Source organism: Pholcus phalangioides, unplaced genomic scaffold (genome assembly GCF_987345545.1).
Source record: "Pholcus phalangioides strain wild (caught in Gottingen) unplaced genomic scaffold, Ppha-v1.0 ptg000004l_1, whole genome shotgun sequence".
NCBI classification, from domain to species: Eukaryota; Metazoa; Arthropoda; class Arachnida; order Araneae; family Pholcidae; genus Pholcus; species Pholcus phalangioides.
The window spans coordinates 29,879,824-29,905,142 of NW_028301597.1; the positions used below are offsets into that span (position 1 = coordinate 29,879,824).

The window sequence follows — 25,319 nt, forward strand, 5'->3', positions numbered from 1 at the left end:
GTGTAAAAATTTTAGAGCACTTAAGCGCCCCCCCCCCGTGTGGTTCTACTGATGTTACCCGCGGAACATTCCCAAATGATTTAAGTGATCAACGGCATAGTTACATATCATTTGAGTGACATGCGACACAGTTCCAGAGCACTTTAAGCGGCCCGCTACACATTTCTAGAGCACTTGAGCGGCCCATTTCCAGCTCACTTTAAGGATCAGCGGGACATTCAAAGATCACTAAAGTGGTTCGATAAAGGACTTATCAATAGGAAGAACGCTAGTTAGGTGCCCTCACAAATAAGCAAAAGGTTCTTCTCGTTGGTACACCCAGTAAGATGTCATTAAGAATATCTCATATTTTTATGAAGTGTGGTTGATGACAGCATTATTCAAAACCCCGCCCTTGTCATTAAAAGTCAGCAAACCCGAAACGCCCCCCCCCCCCCCATCGATGCTAACGTCTGGCATGGGTGAAAATTTTGCCGCGAGATTCAAGCCGCTCGTGTGTGTGATATATTATTTAATTATATTTCCCCATTGATTAAAAATGGATCGAGAAGAGGGCGCTAAAATCACAGAAGGAATCGTAATTCCGATCAAACATTCATTCAGAAATGTAGATCACTGAACTCATTCGCGATACGCGAACTACACATTGAACGGGACTTGAAGGATATGGATGTGGTAAGTACTGTTGAATTTTTAATTTTTAAGCTCGACAAAAGTTATACGTGGAATCCCAATGCCATTTAATTTCATATTAAGAATATTTTGACTGGCCGAAATACCTAGATTACTTTCCAGATTAATGAATGTGAAATATTATTCACTATTATAAAGATGATAGAATATAGTTTCGGTGCATACAAATCAAGAAACCTGTAAGTAAATGTTTAATCATCGTGTTTAAATAAATTATAGTCTGGATTTTTCACTTGAACGTTTGCGAAACGAGCAAACGTTGTTCAATTAAGTGGGATAATGGATTTAATGGCATCTTGAATGTACAGATACATTAACTGATGTCTGCAATGTACTAAGAAGTTGTCGAAGACTAGAGTAGTACGAAGAAGAGATGGATATAGAAGTAGAAAATGACGGAGTATCAAATTCTTCGTGAAACAATGAAAGGATAATTCAAATTCGTCGTATCGTTATATCGAACAGACTGATTAAGTCTCATTATAAAAGGTACTACAGTCTCAAAATAAAAGGATTACAGTCGAATCCCGTTTTAACGAATACCGTTATTGCGAAAATCTCGTTTTAACGAACACTTTTCTAATCCCCTCAAATAAGTTTACATAGGAACAATGCAAACAACCTGAAATTCTTTTATAACGAAGTGATTTCTCCGGTCTCTTGGAGTTCGTTATAACGGGATTCGACTGTATCATAACAGTACTTTATTATGATATTTTACGCACAGTTATGACACGAAAGATGTGATATTCTTACTGGTACGTTTTTACGCTCGTTATTTCATGTTGTTAAAATTCCAAATGATAGTAGAGATTTTTTTTGTTGATGTTTTTCTTTAAGGGAATTGGTGCACGTAAATTTTCCAAAAAAACACATTTTCCAATTTTTAAATACTATAACATTTTCTACGTCTAAGTGTGTTCAAGTTTTTGTTCTACCTGTGTGTACTAAAAATGTTTTAATATAAACAGCTTTCAGGCATTACACATGCTAATGTTTTTCACTAAAATGCGTTTTCCTCAAAACTAAGTTTTTTGTTAGATAAGGAGCACCACTAATCCAAATGTCTTGAAACTTTGTGTGTGTCTCTCAACGCTACGGTGTTATATACTTTAACACGAGGATTTTTTTGTTGAAATTATTTAGAAAATTTTTATGGCACAAAATATTGTTAAATTTTGGTGATTTTTGAAAAAGTTGCATGTTGTTAAAGTTAAAATTCAAGAAAAAAAATTTATATCATAAAAGCTCGTGGTAAAGTATGTAACACCATAGTGTTGAGAGACACAAAGTTTCAAGACATTTAAATGAGTAGTGTTTGAAAAAATTTTCCTTATGTAACAAAAAACTTAGTTTTGGGAAAAAAACATTTTAGTGAGAGAAAAACATTAGCGTGTGTTTCCTGCCAGCAGTTTATATTGAAATGTTTAAAAAAGTATTTTTAAGTGCAGGTAGAGCAAAAACTTGAACAGTCACACGCAGAAAATTTCATAGTATTTAATAATTGGAAATTTGGAAAATGTGTTTTTTGTAAAATTTGCGTGCACCAACCCCCTTAAGGAGTCACATACCTCTTAACATGGTGAAAGTTAAAATATCATTAAAAATACTATTTAACCATTGATTTGTTAGAATATTTTTTCACATATTTTTGATTAAATATGCTATCCTATGATGGTATAAAATTTCACATATCTCTAATATTTAATCTTTTAAACATTTTCAAAATATATATATATATATAATAAAAACAGCTCGTGCTCACATGATAAAATGACATATAGCCATTGTCGAACAGGGCACATAGATATTTTTTATTCCCCTTTGGAGAATTTCAGACATCACCTTTTTAAACTGTAAAACTTTTATGTTTTTATTCTCAATTTTATGTCTCATATTCAATTTTATATTTATTTTTATTTTATTTTTTCGGATTTTATTAGCAACTTTATATATGAGTAGTTTAAAACTTTTCCAATTTTTAGTTCATCGGGGCGTACTACATGCAGTAGAACCTCTCGATAACGGATACCCTTGGGACCAAAAATTTTGTTCGCTAACGGGGAGGTACGATGTACATTGAAACCTAGTTTATACGATTTTCATTTTTTTTGTATGACATTTCGTTTTAGTCGCAATTAGTTCCTATAAATATTAATGTTAAAATTTATATGTTACTGTGTCTGTGTAAAAGTGAACACCGGTACGGTGACTATACATAATCACCAAGTATCTCAATAAAGAAAAAGTTTGGTTTGAAATTTCACTACATTTATCACTTTCACCTGCGATTGTGCATAATTCTTAAATAAAAATGGAAAGTTTGATGAATATAGAAAAATTTATCACCTTTCTTCTCTTCATTACACCAATTAATTATTTTTACCCGTACGTTTCTCGTACATGAAATTAAAATACTATGGAAGAAGGTAAAAAACATTCATAACATTAAAAGTCTTGTAATGTTGGCTTTCTTCACACATATCAACATGTGCAAACAAAACTAACAGTACCATTCGGAATCACCATCCTGAACCATAGTTCCTGGTCCAGTTAATCGAGTAATTGATTGCCGGATAATCATATTCACCAATACGAGCTTTGGATTATACATATAATCACCGTTGAATATGATAAATTCTCGATTTATGAACAAAAATTAATAAATTAGAGTTGCGAAAAAAAATAGTTTGTTTGCTTTTACTGTCCGCTATCGAGAGTGTCAGCTAACGGGAGGTTCCACTGTATTTTTATTCGTTTATACTTTATGCGTTTTTGTTAAGCTTTATTTATTTTTTGTGCACTTTGTTCATTTTGCTTTTTTACCCCCTCCAACTGCAACTGGATTTTTATGTTGTTGGAATGATGAACAAATAAATAAATAAAGTAGCAAGTCGAATGTGCAGTGGCTGACTCAAAACTTAATTAAATCGCTAGTTCGAGAGAAATTTTGATTTCGGAGTGGGAAAAATAATTTATTAAATAACAGCGACATTTACGAATTTAGTAAAACGTGTCGAACTACTGAAAAGAGGAAGAAATTCGGAAAGATAAATTATTCTAATTTAATCATATTTAATTATTAAATAAGAATATTTAGAAATAAACTAGACATACGTACTATATTACGGAAATCGGACGCATACATGATACTCGTATAAATGCAGAATTATAAATAAATTGTATAGAAGATTATTTGGGGCCGTTCAAGTATTACATCAGGAAATTATTAGCCATTTTTGACCCCCTCCCCCTTGTCAGCAAAACTCTGAACCCCCGTCATCAAAATTTCGCTATAGGCTCTGCCCCCCCCCCATTTCCTATGGCGGAACACACACTCATATTTCCGGCACAACTCAATCGATAGTAAATTGCCTATGACGATAGGCCGGAGTTGTGCGCGGTTTGAATGAGTGAATGTATTTCCTAGGGCATATTGGTGGAATCAGAGACGTGGATGGGGCAGGGGAGTACCCTCTCCCCAACGATCAAAAATTTCTTTTTTAATGCCAAAAACATTTTTTAAAAAAATTAAAATTACGAAGGAAAATACCTTTATATGTCATTATAACCAATTTCTGTCAATTTTAATGCCATTTGAAGAACTCAAAATTTCTCTCTAAGAAACTCATTGCGACGCACCCTCTAAGCCCCATACGATAAACCCTTGGTCCGTGGACCAAATGTAGCCCGGGGGGTTATCTGATGTGGCCTGTCCATCAAACCTAATTTTGTAAAAATGACCTAAGTGGCACATTTACAGATCGCTTAAGTGACCCGTGGCACAGTTCCAGAACACTTAAGCGACCCGTGGCACATTTAGAGATCCCTTGAGTGACATGTGTCACAGTTTTAGAGCATTTAAGCGGCCCCATTGAGGTTCTACATCACTCAAGTTACCCGCGGAACATTCTCAGATTACTGAAGTGATCCGCGGCATGACAACGTTCACTTGAGTGATGCGTGACACAGTTCCAGAGCACTTAACCGGCCCGGACACATTTGCAGGTCACTTGGATCCGCGAAACATTCATAGATCGCTAAAGTGGCTCTGTAGGGGGACTTAATGTTAGTTCAGGTGTCCGCAAACTATCGAAAGGTTTTCTCATTTTTGGCACACCGAGTAAGATGCCATCAAGATATATTTCATGCTTTCATAAAGGGTGGTTATGACGTATAAGTATTATCCAAACTCCCCCCACCCCTTGTCATCAAAAGTCAGCAAATCGGAAACCCCCACATCGATGCTGGCATAATACTTGAATGACCCCTTTTCTGCCAAAAAAAATGCGGTGATTTGTCCTTTTTTCGTGACAGAGTGATTCACTTTTTTTGCAAGCTGACGAATGAATCCGCTAAAGTCTATTGCTAAATGCCATTTTTAAAATTTTCCCTCATTCCCGAATAAACTTTGACTTGAAGAAAAAAAATTCGAGTTGTGTGTGGGAAAATTTCAGCACTAAAATACGGAAAAAGTTCTGTGGCTGAGAGTGGAAACTTCGACTTGAACAGATATTCATTGTTTGATAACAGATATTATATTGTATTCTATAGGGAGAAATATTATAAGTTATCGGAGTTCGACGAATTCACTTTAATTGATATTTATTTTTGATTGCGGTATAAGTAGCTTCTCTTCCATTAATGCTTTCTTCTTACGTGTTACTTCTTGATGTGCGTCACGACTTTTAGACATAAGGGAAGATGATTCCAAAGAACCTAGCAGAGAGCATGTACCGTATTAAATTCTAACATGCCGCCACGTAACATAGAACAGCGTGATCGAGTAGCCTACCACCTCGTTCTATCATGCATATTAATTACATTTTTAGTGTTTCTATTAAACGTGTGAAATATCCGAAGAGTATTATACAATGCCCATAAAATTTATTTATGGTTATCTTATTCTAAGTGCGGATAGCTTCTCGATTTACCCCAGCATGTATCGTATTTCTTTTTAAACGAGCCAATTGTGTTAGAATTTACTACCCCCGAGGGCCAGCTATTCCATTTATTAACAACCCTATCAGGGAAAAACTCATCTTCACTACATCACTTCATGTTGAGCACTTACTAAAATAATCTGTGAAATGAAGTTTATATTGGTATAAAATAAGCCAACATTCGAGTAATTAATTCTTACACCAAAATCCTGGCTATGAGTCATCGAAATAATCAAAAATACAGGCTAATTAGGAGCCTATGGAATATTCTGGTGAAGTGGGGGGGGGGGTAAATATAGAAGAACTACATTCTCTCTACTAAGGAGGCACATCAAAACCTTTGCTTTACTGAAATCATGAATGAAAAGATATTTCTCATAACTTATACGATACAAATTTTATTATTATAATTACGATTAAGAATTATTTCGCTATATATATTATAACGTTAAATGCCTTTTCAGTGAAATACATTTTAACTCTCTACGCTTTCCAGTAGACCTTTATTTCTTGCCACTAGCAGTATTTCAGCGAATTTAACGATAACTGGCAATTGTTTTGGCGACAATAGATGATTTCCGGCATTTTTTTCCCTCATGATATATCGTCCCCCGCATGCCAGAAGCACCGAATGCGCAAATTTTCCTCTTTTTTTTATTAGCTGGTTGGATATCTTATTTTGCTAAGTTTTGCTTGAAACGTGAATGTATGTATCCCTACTGAAACACATGCTAGAAAACATTTTAGGAAAACAATTTCCATGGACACGGGTAGAATAAGCATTCAAACGTCATTTCCTCCTCCTCCATGCATGAGGAGAACGATATGGTCAGATATTGTCCGATGGTCAGATATTTTGATATGCAGGATGTGTATAAGGATTCTACAGAAAATTCCCTTGATAGCTAAACAAAACTCCCGCTATGAGAAGTGCTGAAAATCCTGATTTCCAAATAATCCTGAAAATTTTACTTCAGTAAACAACGATAATTTCTAGATATGAATTTCGAAAAATCTAAACCGGCAGTGTAATAAAATTACATAAATTGTTTTCTACGTTAATCGAATATGCATTGATCGAAAAAAAATCGAATATGCAAGTCCCCTGTGAAAAAAAAAAATGTAAATTTACTTTCATTCAATAGAAAGTGGTGAATTGTGTATTTTTCTGGTATTCACGCGAATATCTATTTACAGTAGAGTATTTATCAGCCGTATCACGCAATCGTCACCGATCCATCATCGTGAATGTTTCCAACATGATTGTCGCATTTACTCTTCATTAAAATGCCTAAAAACATCAGATTTGTTTTCTTTCCATGAGACAATGCATTAGCTAATGAAGAAATCTTGTCTGAATAGCCTCGGTAAAGGGCATTTACTCTAAAAGCTTTCGGTCGTTTTGGTATCTAATATTTTGTGACAATAAAGAGTTGTCACAATATGTGTACCATAGCAATGGCTACAATGAATTATGCCAAAGAAAATTACCCATCAATTATCATTACTGTTATTGATTTTGGATGGAGGACATGCTGAATGAAGTAAGTAGAATCCACCGTAAATACTGCATTTTACTTTTTTTTTGAGCCAAATTCTCTTGTTTGATTATTTGATTACACATTGGGAAATATTTACGAACCGAATAAGTCCCGGATTCAAAAATAACCTCATTAAAAATAACAAGGAATTAAATACAAAGTTACAAAAAGCGTATTTCATACAAGCATATAAAAAGTTATGCTCTTTTTTGTGTTTAAAAAAATCTGCGTGAGAATCTCGCGCAATAGAAGTTGAAGCTCTTTAAGCCCGGTTTTCCTAGGAGCAGGGTTTCTGCGCCGCGCGCAACGTGATCCGCCCAGCCTGTTAAGGAATCCACTCACCTATAAGAGAAGTAGCACGGCTGTTTTCCTACACAGTACAGAGCGCAATACGGCTCACGACGGCGCTTTACGTCGGGCGTGATCGGTGGACTGCTTCTGGAAGTGTCAAATGCGTCGTGCGCCGAGCGTTTTGCCGATCTTCTTTTCACTGTTGTTGTGTTTTCTTTCGCTTCCATTCAAACCAGAGCATGTAGACGACAGAGTAGCTGATGACAGGGCCATATACTATATAGTCGCTGTGAGCTGATGCACCACGCGAAAAAAAAAACACAAACACGTAGCGTGGTTATGTAACACGTTTCTGCCTACACGAAATGATCCAGTTCGATTCCCGCGGCGCAAAACACCTATTCCTAGGAAAACCCGGCTTTAGGTTGGTTTAAGTCTGAGATTTCGCATGACTACATTCACCTCGGCTTAAATCTTTTACTGGTAGCAAGTTATGGAAGCGTGGGAACACACACTATGCTTCCCACTCTGCACCCTATCCTAATTTTCTTCTCTTTCAAACTGTGTGCATGACAGTGCATCGCCCATCCTACCATCTCTAATAAATGAACTGTTGAACCTTCAAGAAAGTTGCCTGAACCATTTTGCGGTTTGTGTCGGACGAAGACAGTTTATTACCTCGCACCGTCCCTAAAAAGAAGTTTCACTTTAAAAAACAATTTCCATAAAATTAAGCGAACGCGTACCAGGGGGTGACCACGTGACTCGTATTTCAAGGTGCATTCCAGTATTTTGCGTATTTTGGACCGCCCCGATTTTTCCTATTCAAAAGTGAACCATTTTTCCGGATTTTTAAAGAAGTTTCTTGAATTTTTATTTACTGAAATTAGGGATAAAGATTGTTTTTATAATTCATAAATTATATTGCGATAATTATGACTATAAAATACGTATTCTTCTCACGTATATTTGTCATATGTTCAACTTTTTTTTCGTGAAATGCATTTTAATTCCATCCTTCAGCATTTTTTAGAAATTTCAACATTTCAAACATGGAGAAAATTGCCAATTTTCTCCATGTGTATGCAGTCGTTGTTGTGGTTTTTTTTTTTTGGGACGAGGACTGATTTCTTGTATTTTCCCGTATTTAAGATCTCATTTTTTTTGTATTTTTCTCCATGAAATATGGGCAGCCTAATCTCATACAGCATTAAAGTTAAAATAAATTGGGAATAAATGGTGAGACGAAAAAAACGGGACATGGAGGTGATTATCACGAATAATCTAAACTGAGTGCCAGAAAAACTAGTGCACCCACCTAATATCGTGTATAGGTCACGTTCAAGCATTCAGAACTGCTTCAGCACGATGTAGCACGGCCTTCACTAATGTGATAAGGCATACACGCTCAAAACAAGATCCATGGGGCCAAATGTGGCCCTTGACGTCATCTGATGTGGCCCGCGACCTCAAACCTAATTTTGCGAAGCCTCAAACCTAATAACCACGTGGCACATAAGATCACTTAAGTAATCCCGCTGTGCAGTCCCACAACATAAGTGGCCAGTGGAATATTTCTAGATCACTTATGTGTGATCGCGGCACATTTTTATATATCACTTGAGTAAAATGCGGCACAGTTTCTCATCACTTAAGTGACCCGCGGCACATTTCCAGGCCACTTGAGTGACCTGCGGTGCAGATCCACATCACTTACGTGGCCCGAAGCACATTTCCCGGTCACTGAGACCCGCGGCACATCTACGTATCACTTAACTGACCTGAGGCGAAATTCTAGATCACTCAATCGTCTCGCGGCACATTTACAGATCACTTGAGTGACCCGTGGCGTATGAATAACCTGCGACAACGTTCCAGGCGTTTCTCGAACACCTAGTTGCGGCCCTGGTCCCGTTCCTTCAGGGTCTTTTTCCGCCAACACGTTTGTCAGAGATTTGATATTTTCTTTCTCTCTCTTCTCTCTCTTCGCAGATTCTTTATATTCAAGGTACATACGCTCTCGGATGATTGTGCGCAAATATTTGAATTCCATCTCTACATCCGGAATGCTGTGACTCGTGTCCGAGCGCCGACTAATAAACCACGTCCGAAGTCACTTAAATCGTAGCAACTTGCCATTTTAGCTGCATCAACCGATCCTGCACTTCAGGGTACAATAAACGCCTAAATAAAATTTAAAAAAAAAATTATCATCATAAATGAAAATCACACCAGGGCCGGTATTATGCTATAAAAGTTTGATAACACTCCTTTTATAAAACTTGAAAAACTCAACCAATAAGCATATCGGTTGCATATGCTGGAATGTATCGTATGAGTTTCATTGGTTGGATTTTTTAAGTTTTATAAATGAACTGTTATAAAACTTTTGTAGTGTAATCCTGACCTAGCCAAAGGTCAATTGAAACATATCCACAACATGGTACGTATGATCACATTAATTGCAGGGGAAATGAAAATGTGGTACTAATTTATTCCAGTGAAAACCTTGATATTATTTTAATCAGCTGGAAATGAAAATTCACCGCTTTACTGTGTTGGATACAAAAATATTGATACTCCATATAAATGAATAATATGTTTCAGAATGAAAGTCACATATTGTTGAAAATTTTACCAACTATTAATGATACATGAAAGGACTTTGAATACGAATGCGAAAAAACTTATTGCCATAATTTCAGGTAAATATATTAATAAATGAATGAAAAAATTATAATTATGGAAAACCGTACCAAAAAAAAATTATATATTAAAATCCCTGATGTTAAACAACTGGAGAAAAAAAGTTATTTTATAGGCCGTGGCTTTAATCTAGCCGCAAGAGGTAAAAATTGACTTTTAAAGCAATAATTTGGCCGTGGCTTCATTACGCGAAATAGAGGTAAAAATGATATAAAAACTCAAATTTAATTATTCTTTTAACGGTATCATTTCTAGGGAGTTTATCGTGTGTTTTCCATGAAGATTGTTTTCCTATTGTTCATCGAGATATTTAATTGTAAGTAAAATAGTTATTTATTAGTTTGAACAAAACATTAACGAAATTGATCGCTGACATGAAAGATTTTGATTCAAAAACTTAAATGCAGTATTTGAAAGACTTGAATGATAATAATTTCGTGTGTTTCATGTTATTTGACTGAGATGAAGGAGGAATTCTGGCTTATGGAAGTCCCGAAGCCCGACTGATGAAGTATCTCTTGAAGGATTATGATAAAAGCGTCAGGCCTGGTCGAAACATATCTGAAACCGTCAACGTTAACTTCAGCTTGGCACTCGCCCAGATAATAGACGTTGTGGGTATACCTGATGATTCATTTCATTTGAAAAATTATTATGTATGTATATATATATATATAAGGCTAGGATTACACTATAAAAGTAATTTTATAAAACTTGTAAATTGTAAAATGCCACCAATAAGATTATCAGTTTCATTTGCTCGAATGTAACCTATGAACTTTATTGGCTGAATTTTTTGAGTTTTATACAAAGGATTTTATCAAAATTTTAGGCCGGTATTACACTATAAAATTTGGATAAAAGTTATTTTATAAAACTAGAAAACTGCAACCAATAAGGCCACCGGTTGCATTTTCTAGAATTTAACCAATAACCTTATTGGTTGAATTTTTCAAGTTTTATAAACGAACTTTTATCAAACTTTTATAGTGTAATGCCGGCCTTAGAGTCCCTCTTTTTCTCTCTCATAACATGGTCAAAAAGCCTCAAGAAAACTATATTCTAATAGAAATATCATGAAAAATATTATCTATATACCCATTGATTTGTTTCAAATTCGATACACCTGTTTTCCATTGTGAATGCTGCCCCTAGTTAATAGAATGTTTTAGGCCGGTATTACACTGTAAAAGTTTGATAAAATCCCTTCTATAAAACTTGAAAAATCTAACCAATAAGGTTATTGGCTACATTCTAGAAAATGCAACCTGTGACCTTATTGGCTGCATTTTTCAAGTTTTATAAAAGGACTTTTATCAAACTTTTATAGTGTAATACCGGCTTTACACATATCTTTTCAATGCTTATTTTTTTTTGGAAATTTTTCAAACAGCAATAAAAAAAATGCATTATAAACACTGAATTATTGTGCGCGATAACATCAATTTAATTGAGCAAAAATATTGTTGCAAAATAATGAACACTATTCGGTTCATCAATTGAAGCAAAAGATTGAGATTTCACTGATTTAGGAAAATATGTTTAAAAATTTTTAAAAATCAGGTATTTATGAATGGATTTGGGCTAGACAAAATCTCCAGAAATTTACACTTCCCAGTCGGGCATGTAGTTTGAAACAATAGATGTCCGAATCAATATTTTACACGCTTAAAAAGGTAATATAAATACTGTAATATCTGAATAAGTGTTATTGTACTTAATTCAAAAATTAAAAAAAAAAAATTGATTCATATTAAAAAGTATTGCAAGAACTGGAAAAAGCAATAGTTACCATTTAAAAATCTAAAATCAGTCATACTACTAGTTAAGTAACAGGGGTGTTCGACTCATGACCCGTGGGCTACATTTAACCCTCAGAGCTGTTTGTCGTGGCCCGCCGACCATTTTTAGAGAATGGGTAAACACAATGAAAGACGATTAATTCTAGAACTAAAGGAAATAATTTCGGAATTAATGAAAGAAATAATTTCAAAAATTAATGAAAGAAATAATTTCAAAAATTAATGAAAGAAATAATTTCAAAAATTAATGAAAGAAATAATTTCAAAAATTAATGAAAAAAATAACTTATAGCATAAATCAATGAGAGAAATAATTTCAGATTTATTGAAATGAATAATTAAAGAACGAATAAAATTGTGTGATTTCAGATTAAAATTGATCATAATCAATTTAATTAGTAATTAATCGGGAACTTTTCCAGAACTGGTGAGTAAAGGTGATTTCATAACCAATTAGAATTGATAATTTATGAAAAATAAATTCAGAATAAATTAAAATCTTCAATTATTTTAGCCCCTGGTGCGCTCAGGGCCTCATTGGCCTCTTCTATCAAGATGTCACTGTAAATTACATGAGTAAGCCCTTATAAAAATGTGGATTCTTTTTTCAATTATAAATGCCTCGGTATGAGTTGGTGGCTTGTAGCCTTTTGGATAATATCAATCTGGCCCGCGGTGTCTGAAAGGTTGAAGGCCCCTGACCATGGCCTTCACATCCTGCAGCAGCGCCCCCCTAGACTGGGATCGTTGGTGGGGCCTCCAAACCAGCTTTTTCACGGGCCACTCTATCATTAATTTATAGTGTGGAAAATCAAAACTGGTAAGAATCGCTGCGGGGGCTCCAGAGCTAGAGCCCTGTCAGCCCTGCCCTTGTGGGGGGGGGGGGAATGCCCCTGGCTTATAATTTACCACTTTTTTATGAGTTGGAAAGAAGTCCACAAGCTAACATTCACTTGGAAACCGCCGATTTTTTTTCCGTGTGCATAGTGCGGCGACCAAGAGGTACGGGAATGCTTAATAGAAACTAGCGACGAAAAAAATTGTATTGTTATGTTCTACACCTCAAAAAAAAAATACTCGAGAAGCGGGGTGAAAGAGAGAAAGAGGCCACTCAATGACGTGCGCGATTTGAACAAACCTGTTTGTTTTCACCTCGATCTGCTGATTGGTCCGTTTTTTTTTCTTCCCCTCTTCTCCGGAGCCGATGATCATCATCACATCCTGGCATTTCAGTACCCATCCGGCTATTTTCCTCTATCCTCCTCCTCTTTTACTATGTGTGGACACATCTCTTCCTCTACCCCCACACACACACACACACGCATGCATTTTTTTCTTCCTAGTCGCAATTCTTTTAATTAACTTGTACGTCTTTGCTCATAGGACTTGGGTAGATGCAAAAGGCATAATCGCACCCGTAAGGGAAACTGACAAGGCACCAGTTCGTGTGGCCACGACTGCAACCGGCCCCAGATTATTAGGGCCGCGTAAATAGATTTAAAATATGTTGACAATATGTTGAAATTGTATCACGACTGCCTAACAAAGCCTTCCTGTGGAATTTCAGTCATATAGGTAGGAACACTTGCATCATTGCTGGTGGAAATTTTTAAAGTTTCTTCATCAGTTATTTTATAGGCCTTCATTGGGCATGTGGAAAAATAAATATGTCCGATCAAAACTTTTACATGCCCCGGGTATTTCGGGCAATAGTCCAGCCCTGGAATGGATCTCAAATATTTTGACTCATTTTATGAACTGAACAGTTTTCTTTATATTTTTGAGTTAATTTTTATTTACAGTGAAACCTCAATACAACGATATTCGATAGAACAATGATTCCCTGTACGACGGTATTTTTACTTGTTCCGCAGAGTATCGTTTTTTCAAGGTTTCGCTGCAATTTACATAGATGTCATATTTTATCATGCGAGGTGTTAAAAATGTGGGTTTTTTCCCCTTAATGTTTGAAAATTTTCAAAAATATCTGTACATATATAATACGAATGTGATAGAAATTAATAGTTAAAAATTATTTTGATGATATTTCTACTAGAGCATAATTTTTGAGGCTATTTGTACCTAGTTAAAAGGTATGAGACCCCTTAATGTAATATTCTAAAGATTTACGCTTCTCATATGTAATGCTATTTATAACAAAATTTGAAATTTTTGTCGTTCATCACCATTAATTTTTTTTTAGGACGAACGAAATCAAATACTGACTTCCAACTGCTGGTTGGTGCAGGTAAACTTTTACGATAGTTTCAAAACCTTATTGCATAATATTAGATTAATATACATTACTACGCTCAGTGCTGTTTTAACGCATGAACCCACCAGAGTACGGTGAGCGGGCCCCCTTCAATTGCCTCATGATAATGAGAACGGATTACAATTTTCCAAAGTACGCATATATGAACTAGTAAACGCAGGTATTCTAGCCAGATAGGGAACCTCACAACAATCACTTTGCCCAGGGGCCTATGATGCTCTTAAAACGGCCCTGACTATGATCATATTTCACGAGCGGGAGCCAATTAGTCCGTTAGATATAACCAAGTGCCCTTTCACTCACACCGGTATCGTCTCAACAGAAAAACGCCGTCCGGCTTGTCCTCCGGTCGTTGTCTTTTTTGTCAGTCGTTAGGGGAAAAATCCGTCCTCCGTCCAGTGTGAAAAGATCCTATTACAGGGGTTCCTCAAACGGTACGCCGCGGAGAGGCGGCCCAACAAAGGGTTTACGAAGCGATTCTTTGTTAAACAGCTCTGGGGAGCCGCGGATAAGCGTTGATTAAGGAAAGGGGGGCAGCGCGAGTGGAAAAAGTTTGAGAAACCCTATTCTTTCTTCAGTTTACTGCTCCTCCACCCCCGAATAAAAAACCTATCCGGCATTTTTCCATCCGGACAAAAACCGGTGCGTGCGTGAAAGAGCCCTAAGTAAAATCTCCCTATTGATCAAGGCATAATCGATAAAAGCTCGTTTTTATGGTGAGGGCAATATTTTAATAACTGTATTCATTTTGTTTGAGTTTTCTCAGATACGTGTAAATAGCATATTTATTTGACTAAACGTGCCAAATGTAATACGTATGTACTCGTAAATACGAGTGTAGAGAGAAGGCCGTGATAGAAAACCCATGGGACGACCTCGTGCTTTTTTTCCCCCTCTTCGGTTATGGACATCACCGTTTGGTCTGGAATTGGCGTATAATTTCACCCTCTGTTGATTCGAAATCGATTTTCGCAATGTCGATTTTGTCATGTGGAATGATATACATTCGTGCAACAATCTTTTCATTGATTTCATAAAATAACGGGTAAAAAATAGAAGCAAGTGGAAACGTTAGATACAACGAACCGGAAATACTGATGAAACGTCAAGTTACGCGCCGAAGAATTAAAACATCGAATAATGAACGGATAAAGTGGATAAAGAATGAAAATTAATATAAGTTAAAACTTTATTGTGTACAAAAATGTGGGTATAACACTTCGCTACTTTTCTATTCAACTGCTATTTTGATTTAGGCACTTATGCCTCGGCACGAGTTTTTCCCCCAAGCTCTTCAAAGAAGCCGCCATCAATGTCAATACAGAAACAAAAGAGGAGGATGTTGTCTTCCTCACAACTTTCCGAACTTCTGACACAATAACGCCTCTACAATAAGGTTACCAGACATCCTGATTTTTTGTGTCGTTCTAATCATTTTGATCAACTTTGTCATTTTCTTGCACAAGAGGGCTAATTAGGTGGGGGTCCTACGATTTATTGCCGATTCCGAACGGCAGCCCCTTTTTTTTATATTCACCGAGAGATTGGTGCGTTAATCCCGCGGTGCAGTGCCGTCTTAACTCATGGACCCACCCAGCATTTAAAATGAGATCTAGTTAAATTTTTCTAGAATTTATCTGGTAGGGACTCAAAAAAAACCACTTGGGCCCGGGGGCTCATGATGCTTTTAAGACGGCCCTGCCTCGGTGTAGGACTCCCTGCGGTAGCAATCTTTTTCTGTGGTTATGTCGCCGTTTCTGTTGTACCCCTGAGTCAGAAGTTTTCTGACAAGAGCAAACCGCGTATCGAACTCGCGACACGTTTAAACATCCTTTGGTACTTTAGGCAAGTATTTTATCGACCTGGGCTACCGCGCTCTTGCAACATTTTAAGTATCTTGGTACAATTTAGAAATTTATCCCTTTTGTCCAAATTTTCGGATTTAATGAAATATTTTTGTTTGCCCATAGGGGAGAAATTGTATTTTCTTTATCTAGAAATGTGCATTTTTTCATCAGTGTGTGTTTTTATATGCCTTTCTTTCCCCCCCCCCCCACACACACACACATACATAGTAACACCCTTTACCAATTCCCATCGGAATCTGCAGAAAAAGGGAACCCATGTCTCCTACGAGCAGGACAGATGTTATTCTAATCACAATGTCCCGTGTGCCCTATTATTTTACAGTGGTATGAAGAAAACAGTTCTAAAACAGCTCTCGAAGCAGAAACCGCGACACTAACTTTCAGAATAACATTGAAAAATTAGGTAATTCCGTTCTATTAGGTGAGGGTTACCCAGGACAGTCGCAACAACATTGTGACCACCCCTTGGTAAAGTAATATTTCGGTGTTGCTTTCACCTGGCTGGAAATTATTATTACTTATTTTAAAAATAATGATTTATGAGAGATCAACAAAACTCACTTCATCACATGAAAACAACTTCTCGAAAGGCATTCACGTTGAATCGGATGAATCCGGATGATAAAATGGGGAAATCCTTTTCATAAAATTGACAGATTATGAATTATATACCAGAGACGTCAAAAGACAAATGTCTTCGACAATTTAATCCAAGCAACGTAATTCAACGTTCCTTTTTCCTTAATGTATGATATGGCTCGATATTGTATGTGATCGGTGTCAATTTTCTAGACTTCAAAGATCTATTTTAGTGTTCATGTGTTGACAGCATCACAAATAATCTCTCACTTTTACGTTTACACTTGCGCATTAAAGTATACCGATGCCAATCAAGCAAAAATACGTGGATTTGCTATTACAATTCAGTTACCTCACTATTCAAAGAACCGCCACGTTAATGATTTCCTTTAAATCAATCTTTTTTTTGTTGGATTCATGGACAGTTACTGTTAATAATCAACGACGTGAAGAAAACATTGGAGGGACTGACAGTTGCTGGTCGTCCCGTATATACGAGACTCAAGTGCGTACTTCAAGTACGAGGGAAGATGCATTGCATTGTTTTTTTTTTCAGAAATTATTGGGGTGTGGGGGCTCAAATAGCCTTAGCTCTTAGGTTCCGGCGCCTATGGCTGTCAGTTAAGTTGTGTAAGAAATATTCGGTGTTTTTGGGCATCTCGCAAAATACAATAAGTATTATTAAAAATACTCATTGTGTGTGTGTGTGTAAAACTAAAATATTTTAATGCATTTTCTTTTCCAAAGGAGTGGGTAGATCATGGACTAAAGTGGAACAGCTCAGAATTCGAGAATATCCGTAAGATTCGGATACCCAGTGAAAAAGTATGGAAACCTGACATCACACTTTATAACAAGTAAGAAATTTTTAATTAAAAATAATAATTCTGCTTGTGTATGCTATGCAGAATTTTGCAATTCTACCTTATGGGGTCAAGTATTACGTCAGCATCGATGTGGGGGTTCCCGATTTGCTGACTTCTTATGACAAGGGGAGCAGGGAGGTTCGGTTGATGCTTACGTCATCAACCACCCTTTAAACAATATGAAATATTCTTAATGCCATCTTATTCGGTTATTTATTATTATTTATCTTACTCGGCGTGCAAAAAAACGGGAAAAACCTTTCGCTAGTTTGTGGGCACTTGAACTAACATTCTTCCTATTGATAAGTCTCTTACAGAGCCACTTTAGTGATCTGTAAATGTTTCGCGGGTCCAAGTGATCTGGAAATGTGTCCGGGCCGCTCCGGATCGGTATCACGCATCACTCAAGTGATCGTTATTATGCTGCGGATCACTTAAGTAATCTGGGAATGTGTCGCGGGTAACTTGAGTGATGTAAAATTGCACTGGGAGCCGCTTAAGTGCTCTAAAACTGTGGAACATGTCACTCAAGGGATCTCTAAATGTGTCACGGATCGCTTATGTGTTCTGGAACTATGTCGCGGGTCACTTAAGTGATCTGTGAACGTGCCACGGGCCTACTTGAGTGATCTGTGAACGTGCCACGGGCCTACTTGAGTGATCTAAAAATGTGCCGCGTAGTGCATTTTCACAAAATTAGGTTTAAGGGGCCAAGCCACATCAGATCACCCCCAGGGCCAAATTTGGTCTGCGGGCCATGGGGTTTAGCATATATGGCTTAGAGTGTGTGTGGTAATGAATTTCTTAAAAAGAAATATTTCGTTCTTGGCCTTCAAATAGCATTGAAATTAACAGAAATTGGTTAACACATGTACCTCTAAAGGTATTTTCTTCCGAAATTTTAATTAAGGAAATATATATTTTCGCATTAAAAAAATAAATTTTTGATCTTTTGGGGATGGGATGCACGACTCCCATGTCCCTCCCGCGTACGGCTCTGATTCAACCAATATGCGTTAGGAGGCAGTGCTAACGAAATTTTGCTGACGAGGGAGGGAGGGATGAAAAATGGCTAAAAATTTGCTGACGTAATACTTGAACGGTCGATTATTTAATAATTCGGTCAGTGTTGTCACAACTTATGGGGGGATAATTAGATCTCGACGTAAAATCTAAATCTTGAAGATGGACAACCACCTCTAACACCAAGTGCAAGCACCATTAATTTCACAATAAGGCTCCCCGTCCAACATTATCACCATGGATCTCTGCCTGGCTGAATTGCACGAAGAAAGTCAAGCATGATTATTAGTCATGTTCACGAATCGTGAAGGCTGGAAAAAATTTTCAAGTGGTCAAAATCTTTCTTGTATAAAAGAAGGTGAAGTAAATTTATCAAGATAGCATGAGTTCTCCTTCATAAAAGACATTTTAACTCGATAAAAATTAATTGCAGTCACAAGGAAATGAGAAATCTTCGATGCAACATTGTAGATAAGAATTCGGCATGAAAATGTCTTCTCTCATGTATAAAAATTTGTCTTTGCTGCCAGTGAGGGCCAGCGATGTAATTTTAATATTCAATAAATCTCCGGAAGCACTCCAGTTCTTAATGTGGGAAAATGTGCTTAAATAACCTTGTGTGATATAGAGCCTGGATGTCTAATTTTGTCTCAGTATGATAACGTGACTCGATGAATAATCAATAGGAAAGTCCGGAACAACTAATTATTTTGAATATGTCATTATATAAAAAAGTTGGTTAATTTAAAAGTTTCTGATTGAACCATTGTTATTTTTCTGCTACTAGGGCCAATTTCGAAAAGCTACCATTTTTTACATCCATCATTAAAGCTTTTTACGGGTAACAGATTCGATTAAATTTTAAAATAACTGAAAAATTTCAGTTTTATTGTTAAGCATGTGGTCTAATTCAAACGACAGGGTAAAACAGTGAAGGAGAGAAAATTATCACAATTTTGAAAAGTGTTGATTTGGTTGAACAATTTTTCAAACAGATCTTATTTGACTAACACTTTACAAATGCGATGATAAATTTCCCAATATATCGGACGAAGGCAACACGTAATAACAAGGTTATAGCATCAGACTAGAAGCAGAGGAAAAACGCGCCAATCGTGAAAGAAGGCTGAACTTGGCTTCTAACGGGATTGAATACTTCAGTTAATTTTTTCAAGAAGCGGCAACCCACTGCTTGGGAACAAATTTATTTTCGTCGGGCGTTTGGCGCGAAACTGACCGTTACAAAACTGACACGTCGCAAAAATTCAAAACATAAAACTCCCTCAATATTCGTCCGATCCTAAAACGTAAAACATTTTTCCATACAAGTTTTTCACAAGGAATCACGTGTGTAATTATTTTGCGGTCGATAGTATCCACACTGTATAGAGGCACAACATTAATATACATGAAAACACGACAAATACCTAGAAACACAACAACCAGGACCGCAACTAGATGCTTGGTCACCCGGGGAGAGCGAATTTTGACGCCCCCCCCCCCCTGTAAGTTGAAGGAGAGGTTTCAAAATGAAATTTGCGCACCCCTCGCGTCCAGCGCCCGGGGCACGAGACCCGCCTGCTCCCCCCCACCCAGTTGCGACCCTGACAACAACAGCACATAGAAAAACCGCAAATCTATTACAACATAATAGTTCATTCATCGGCGTCCAACATGTACTTCGTTTTCCATTATGCTTATGCTGGACGTAAGGAGCTTCTCTTACGATTGTCCAACAGTAGTCAGCCAGCATCGAGGCTTATCATTTTCCCTGGTAACGTTGGCCTATGGTCCTTGCAACTCTTTCACCGTACAATAACGCTCGCACAGCACTTTTTAACAGTTAACATTGTTGATATAAGAAAAACTTTTTCATGGAGATATTCGTGTTCAGTAGGTGAAAACCATTCGGAATTGTATATTTTCAGGTCTAACGCAATTTCATTGTTGTCCCGTGTAATCAATAACTTCTAAAATATGTGCTTATGTAAGATCAGTGACGATGTGATCTCTCTTGAATTTTTTTTACCAATTTCAGTGCAGATGCCGATGAAATCTTCATTTTAAGTACGAACGTGGTCGTAAAATCCGACGGCTACGTTCGTTGGAGTTCAGGCATAATATTTCAAAGCTCTTGCAAGATCGATGTCACCTGGTTTCCTTTCGACGAACAAAACTGTTCGATGATGTTCTCTTCGTGGTCCTACGATAAGCAAGGGCTGAACATGATTAAGGTTGCAGATGAAGGCGACATATCCAGTTACGTCGAGAACGGAGAGTGGGACCTAATAGCAGTGACTGCCAAGAGGAATGAGATGGTCTATCCCTGCTGCGAAAATCCGTATCCAGACATCACGTTTAACGTGGTGCTACGTCGGAGACCCCTCTTCTACGTTTTTAACTTGATTCTGCCTTGCATGCTAATCACTGGCGTAGCAATGCTCAGCTTCTTCATGCCAGCGGATTCCGGAGAGAAAGTCACTCTTGGAATCACGACGCTGCTCTCCATGACAGTTTTCCTGATGGTAGTCGGCGAAAGCATGCCGCCGACGTCCGATACATTGCCTTTGATCGGTGAGTTACGTTTACTTGTGATGAATTATTTACAAGAAACCTTAGTCTGAAAATATAAATCCAAGATGATTAGGATAATTTTTTCTTCTTCCAGGTATTTACTATGCAGTGACTATGACACTGGTTTCAATGACTACAGCGATATCAGTCTTCACTTTGAACATACATCACAGAGGTGGACGAGGCGATGAAGTACCAGCGTTCCTGAAGAGAATGGTATTTGGTTTCTTAGCGAAGCTGGTGTTGGTGAACACTTCTGATAACCTGGAGGACAGCAAAAATGAAGTACATATTATAGTTTTATATCTGGTAGAAAATTGGGGGTTTTTTTTTCTGTAATTGATTACATTAATTATAAAATAATTAATATTTATGAATTGTTTTACTTTTTGTTTAATGTCTTTTCGGTGTCGCAGGTTGACCTAATTGGTCCTTGCGCCAATAAAACCAAAAAATAAATAAAAAAATTCAAGTCTGTAATGTCTTTTTGGCTATGGCTAATGTTTAATTCTGACTTCATTTTTTTGAAAATTAATGCAAAAACGAAAACGAAACTAAAAAAACATTTTTTGAGATCTGGAGAAGAACATTCATCGAAAAAAGGTTCTTCACATTGATTCCAGTCGCGACAACTGTAAATTAATGTTTCTTTGAAACTTGACTGAATTTTTTGACGTTTTTCCCCCGAGTCATGTATGTTCACGACTGTATAAAATCTAAGCACAACATGCTAATAACACGAGCTAACAATGTAAACAAACTATGAAATAGTTCAGGTATTTTTTCTCAACCGAAATGAAAAAAAGTACGATCGCTAATCGAAAAAGAACTTTTGCATCGCAAAATTCGTATTCATTTCTGCGAGCAGAAGCCAGAAGAATTAGGTGTCAAAATAATGGTATGATTCATATTTTTTTAGGAATTGAAAAATTCAATTTTTATCATCATTTTAATTTTCCTGAATAATCAGTCAACATGTAATTTTTTTCATCTCGCATTCCCCAAAAATGCTCTTCCGCACCCCCCGGTTGGGGACCACTACTATACATGGCATCCTTTAAGTGCTAATGCGCCTTCATCTCATCAACCGTTCGTCGTAGAGGTATGGTTTCAATTTAAAAAATGCTCGAAATATATTCAACAATTACCCTGTACCTATCTTGAGAACGAAAATAAAGTGTGTCACACAAAGTAAAAAAAATCTGAATTTTTACACGGTGTTCCTGTTCTCTAACTTCCAATTATAAAGTTGTTGTCCTGTCTTTTCTGAATACAACAAAAGAAATCCTATGTTTTTAAGTGCAATATTCGAAGAGATATTCGAATTCATGTACCGGAGAAAAATTGGGAAAGAACATAAATGGGGAATGAAGCGTTGTCTGTTAGTTTTTGCTGTTCTTTTCCAACTTTTCTGAAATTTTTGAATTAAAATTAAAACATAAAAGTGCATGAAGAAGCAAATGTTGAGTTTTTATTCCCACACGCTCAATATTCCAAAAGTGTTTTGTAATTTGGAATATGTCTGGATATGTCATCTTCATCGCTTGTTTCAGTGTAACGAGCGTACCAAAGAAAATATGGAGCACAGTCGCCATCTCATCAGACGAGCCTTTAAGGTCTCCTGATCTTTAACTGTTTGTAACTTTTTACTTTGGGGTTTCATTAAAGACGCTGTGCACGTGCCTCCACAACCACTTTGAATGAGCTCAGGAACCAAATTACCAACACTTTTATGAAAATCAATAAGCTACTGACATGCTGAATCAGGCAGGAATTGGGACTACCATGTATATGTGTGCCGTGTAACGAAAGGAGGACACATAGAACACATAAAAAAACTTGAAATGTCTCTGCTTCTTATTAGGTATTATCCATCTTGCTATATGTAATACTTTTTGAAATATATTACTTTGAAATCTGATGATTATTTTTGTTCAAACTGTATAATGGTTTCAATCTTCATTTTTCTATATTTTCTTTTTTTTAATTCAAATCAATAGTAACTAAAAATAAAATTAATTTAATCCATTGGACTCTATAGGCTACTAGTGAATATTCTTTGCTATGCCTCACTGTAAAGTTTTGACTATAAATAAGCTAGGTTCCTCTGATTCCTGATTAGTAGGGAAACCTCATATAAAACTTATGGGTAACAAAAGCAGTTGATGCATCAATGATTTCATGAAAATGTTTAGCAAACTATTCATTACAAAATATGTGAATTACTCTATTAATTGTAATTAGTTGGTTCAGTTTTGACACAGATTCCCCCTTGAGAAAAATGCAGAATTTGCAAAAGTGTAAATAATTTTTTTACCTTTCCTTGTTCTGTATATTCCATATGTCTCTACTACTTAAGTACAGTCAAATTCCACTATAGCAAACCTCTAGATATAAAAAACTAAAAAAAAGAAAATTTTTGGTCCAGTGTCCTATAACCCTTTCAGACCAAGATAGTGTAAGAACATAGGGATTGTTTTTTCACACAATAGGACATTCTTTTTTAACCTTAGGGATTTCAGCCTTGATTTGTGGGTATTGTTAGTATTTTATTGTTGAGGTCAGGGCTGAGCTTCCTAAAGTAAAAAAAAAAAAGCTTCAGAGAGAAAAATCAACTTGCACGTTCGTTCGTACATACTAGGTCTGAAAGGGATAGGACAGAATGAAGTTCACCCCTATAACATCATTTTGAAGTTTGTTATACCAGGGTTCAAATCCTATTATATTTCAAAAAAAAAAATAATAATAACTATAATTGAAATGAGATATATTTTTTAAAATATGCTAAATGATTGATGAGACATAATATAGTTAAATAGATTCAATATACATATGTTGGATGAAATAATTTTAAAATTTTAATTTTTTCCCCCCTTTCACATAGGTTTTTAAGAAGAATTTTAGCACAAAAGTAACTTCTCGCAAAGGCAGAGGAAGCATCAAGAAAGCAAGTATTTCTCCAAGGAATCACTCTCCAAAAAAACAGATGATTGCATTTCATACAGCAACTATAGCATCAACAGATACATTTGAATGTCAGTTGTTGAGAATCTTAGAGAGAATAGAAAGATCAGTTGAAAAGCATGACATCAGAGAGAGTGAAAAAGAAGTCAGAGATGCCATGCAGAGAGAATGGCATCTGGTATCAGTGATTGTGGACAGGTTTTTGCTGTGCGTGTTTGTTTTGGTGACTGTCAGCACAACCTGCAGTATACTGCTCATGTCACCTCATTCCAGAATATACTGATAGAGCATGTGCTCAATCATGACATTTGAAGTCATCATCTTGAATACATTTCAATTTTATACCATTTTATTCATTTCATTGTTGAATGTTTTTCATATCAATGATGTTCTAGACATCAAAAATTCAATTCCTATGGTTAACAATTTAGTTTTGTTTGATCAATCTCCATTATCATACTTTTGCACATGCAAGCTATAAAACTATAATAACTAACATGATAAGCTGTAAATATCATATATAAGCTGAAACTTATAACAGCCCATTTAACTGTTGTATTTAGTTGACAATACAATGAAACTTCCATATGACGATTATCTTGTATATAATGATATTAGTCTTTGATCCAGAATATTCCCTCTAATGATGATTTTCTCGACTAGGTACTGTTTTATTCTTTCCCGATTCATCCTCTATTCAAAATAGTTCAGTTTCATCCTCAACTGATGAAAAGTGTCTCATTTTAATCCCCTTAAGATAAAGAATTAAGACTTCAGAACCTCATGTTTAGATATTTCTGCGGTGGAGTCTAGTCCACTGATGGCCACTCATGAGCATTATGGTGACCTTCAAAGTGTGACTGATTCCATATTCTCAAGGTCTTGATTGATACCTGAATCAAACATTCAAGAATTCACTAATGCCAGTTGTAATTTAAATATGCAAACATTGGCCTACATACTCTAATGATGGGTATGTACCGGTGCTCTTGACGAAAAAAACTGCAAAAGGCAACTCTGAACCCTATTAAGATGTCAATACCTGAGAATGAAATATCATAATATCAAAGCGATGGGAAAAGATGAATCGCCACTTAAAAGTCATTATACGTAGAGATTTCACTGTATTTATGTGTAAATCTGAAGAAAGATATAAAAATACATTGAGATTAGGAGCATCAATTAATTTTTGAA

At 36.3% G+C, this 25,319-nt stretch overlaps 1 protein-coding gene across 1 annotated transcript; it reads left to right on the plus strand.

Moving 5' to 3' along the window:
• Positions 1-622: 622 nt before the first annotated feature.
• LOC149087069 (neuronal acetylcholine receptor subunit alpha-10-like) lies at positions 623-24,408 on the plus strand. The gene is made up of 8 exons (XM_089231836.1): positions 623-675; positions 10,430-10,490; positions 10,637-10,788; positions 14,180-14,224; positions 17,446-17,555; positions 20,626-21,161; positions 21,256-21,446; positions 24,046-24,408. Exons 1-8 carry the CDS (start codon positions 667-669, stop codon positions 24,406-24,408), a joined length of 1,467 nt encoding a protein of 488 aa, XP_089087962.1. The 5' UTR covers positions 623-666.
• The last annotated feature ends 911 nt before the right edge of the window (positions 24,409-25,319 follow it).